The sequence below is a fragment of the Cynara cardunculus genome, assembly GCF_001531365.2.
Source record: "Cynara cardunculus var. scolymus isolate 2C chromosome LG 17, CcrdV1, whole genome shotgun sequence".
NCBI lineage: Eukaryota > Viridiplantae > Streptophyta > Magnoliopsida > Asterales > Asteraceae > Cynara > Cynara cardunculus.
The window spans coordinates 12,697,905-12,700,871 of record NC_037544.1 but is presented as its reverse complement, the minus strand read 5'-3'; the positions used below and the strand labels follow the sequence as shown (position 1 = coordinate 12,700,871).

The window sequence follows — 2,967 nt, the reverse complement described above, 5'->3', positions numbered from 1 at the left end:
TCAAGACGCTAGCAAGATCGTCCGTGCTTTGCTCGAGATTGGACAGAGTAGTAGACTGGAAAAGATTAAGCTTGAGCACCTGATCCATAGATTGGTGATCAACAACTGTGAAGGAAAGTTCAAGAACCGGTGCTGAGCATTGAATAAGGTTCAGTATCTGCTCCATCAGCTCATCATGCCTGGCAAGCTGGATTTACACTTCATCGGCCTTGCTATTTAAAGCAATGATGGCCTCAGTGTTGGTGCAGACATCAACTTGCACCACATACAACAATTTCCTCATCTCACTAACCTCAGCTTTGACAACAGAGAGCCGTTACTCAAACCGGGGACGGGGATCCCCAGCAGACTCAAACCGGGGCCAAGAGACGTTACTCAAACCGGGGCCAAGAGTCGTTACTCAAACCGGGGTTGGGGCCAGGGATCCCCGTAAACTAACGGATATTCTTCATAGAGTTTGATTGTGACAAGATGTTAATCCCCATACCCGCCGGGGATCGGGGGTTGTTACTAAAAACCGGGGTCGGAGATTACAAAACCCACCCATCCCGCCCCATTGCCATGCCTACAAACTAGTATAAAAATATAAAAAATAAATAGTTTTTGCCAAAAAGATAAAAGATAAATAGTTTTTGCTAACAAATCTCTTTCAGCCTCCAAAATATGAACCATTTGATAGAGGGCGGATTAAGATTAAGATGTATTAATGGATACATTACCACTTAAAAATTTAGAGATTTTAAGCTCTCTTATTTTAGAAATAAAATAAACGTTCTAAATACTCAAACGTTTAAACTAATCAGACTTCAGAGATATTAAAAAGTAATTTTGAAAAAACAAATAGACCCTTAGTCTTTTATACTTAAAAGTAGTGTTATGATGTCAGAGATGAAAAAAAAAATTAATTGCAAATCATAGAATGAAAAAACGAAATTTTGAAATCGCATGAACTAAATTTGCAATATTTAGCAAACCACAAGGGACAAAAAAGGCAATTTACTCTTATTTATTCAACCCTAAAAAAATGGCAGATTGCCAACACTTTAGTGCATGTTTTGATTCGCTGAAACACAAAGTGGCAGATTGCCAACGTGTCGATCTTTACCACCGTCGATCAACAACACGATCTTTCATCAACCAAACTCGCTGAAACACCATGGACTACATATACTCTTGTTTCCCACCTTCGAAATTTCAAATTAACAACAATCTCAATTCTCAATCAAACAGAGGGCAAATCTCAATACAATGGAATCTGGAAAGACAAGCAAGGGTGCCGGAGGGAGGAAAGGCGCCGGCGAGAGGAAGAAGTCGGTGACCAAGTCCATCAAAGCTGGCCTCCAGTTCCCTGTCGGTAGGATCGCTAGGTTTTTAAAGAAAGGCCGATATGCTCAACGTACTGGCTCCGGTGCTCCGATCTATCTTGCTGCCGTCCTTGAATACCTCGCCGCCGAGGTATATTCATCAAATCTCTGTGTTAATTTTTGAACCTATTGAACAACTCAGATTGATTTTGGTGCTACATTTGAACATATCGAACAACTTAGATTGATTTTGGTGCTACTTTTGAACCTATCGAACATCATAGATTGATTTTTGTTCTACTTTTTGAACCTATCAAACATCTTTAATTGTTTTTTGTGCTACTTTTGAACCTATCGAACATCCCTGATTGATTTTTGTGCTACATTTTGAACCTATCGAACATCTCAGATTGATTTTTGTACTACTGGGAAATGAAATTTTAGGTTTTGGAATTGGCTGGAAATGCTGCCCGAGATAACAAGAAGACGCGGATTAACCCTAGGCATGTTCAATTGGCTGTGAGGAACGATGAAGAATTAGGAAAATTGTTGGCTGGTGTTACGATTGCCAGCGGAGGTGTTCTGCCCAATATCAATCCGGTGTTATTGCCGAAGAAATCGTCATCTGAGACTGAGAAAACTACAAAATCTCCTAAGAAGGCGTAAGATCTATCTTGACCTAGATTCGGTTTAGGATGAGGGTTTTTGTATGAACATAGTTTGGTAGTTAAAGCTTCATGTTATTTTGAACCTTACCAACGAATGAATTACATGTGTTTATTCTCATTTATGTTATATTGTTTATCCCTCTTGTCGTTGTTTCTGTTATTGCTGTCAATGACAAGATGTTCTGCATAATAAATCTTCTTTCTTGACATTGGTATCAAAATTATCGCTTCATATGGGTTGGGTTGGGTTGGGTTGGGTTGGATTGCTTGAAGGTATTTGAATGATTTAGCTTAATGTTTGTTGTTTGAAAAATCTTAATTCAATTAAAGTTAAATTATAACCCAACCCAATCCAACCCAAATATGTCATTTGAGTTGGTTAGATTGAAACTTTATATATTCATTTGTGATCTACCAAAGTGTTTATGTTTAAATGAAATAAAATCAAAATAAATATATAAAAAAAAGCTAATAAATTCAAGAAAGAAAGTTGAAGGCTCAAGTAGAAAAGAAAGCAAAATTGCAGTTGAATTTGTAATATAATTTTGAATATAGTTAATTATGGGTTAATTTGATGTAAAGATTAAATCAATAAATTCTTCGTATATAAAGACATTAATTGTCACAAGTAGGGCTGTAAACGAACCGAACGAACACGAACGGAGGCTTGTTCATGTTCGTTCGTTTAACTTAACCGAACAAACGAACGAACACGAACGGTAAACGAACGAAAATCTTTGTGTTCGTGTTCGTTCGTTTAGAAATAAGGTGTGTTCGTGTTCGTTTATGTTCGTTCGTTAACATGCTAAACGAACGTAAACGAACGAACATAAACGAACGGCCTAAACGAACATAAACGAACGGGCTAAACGAACGTAAACGAACATAAATAAATATTATTTGAATTCTAAGTAATTAAATAAAAGATTGTATATTAAATTTAATATATAAACGAACATAAACGAACGAACGTAAACGAACATAAACGAACGAAC

The 2,967-nt window shown here is 37.0% G+C and overlaps 1 protein-coding gene across 1 annotated transcript; it reads left to right on the top strand.

The window, feature by feature from the left end:
- Positions 1-1,196: 1,196 nt before the first annotated feature.
- Positions 1,197-2,147, top strand: LOC112500286 (histone H2A.1-like). The gene is made up of 2 exons (XM_025103731.1): positions 1,197-1,455; positions 1,749-2,147. The coding sequence occupies exons 1-2, from the start codon at positions 1,249-1,251 to the stop codon at positions 1,968-1,970; spliced, it is 429 nt and encodes a 142-aa protein (XP_024959499.1). The 5' UTR covers positions 1,197-1,248; the 3' UTR covers positions 1,971-2,147.
- The last annotated feature ends 820 nt before the right edge of the window (positions 2,148-2,967 follow it).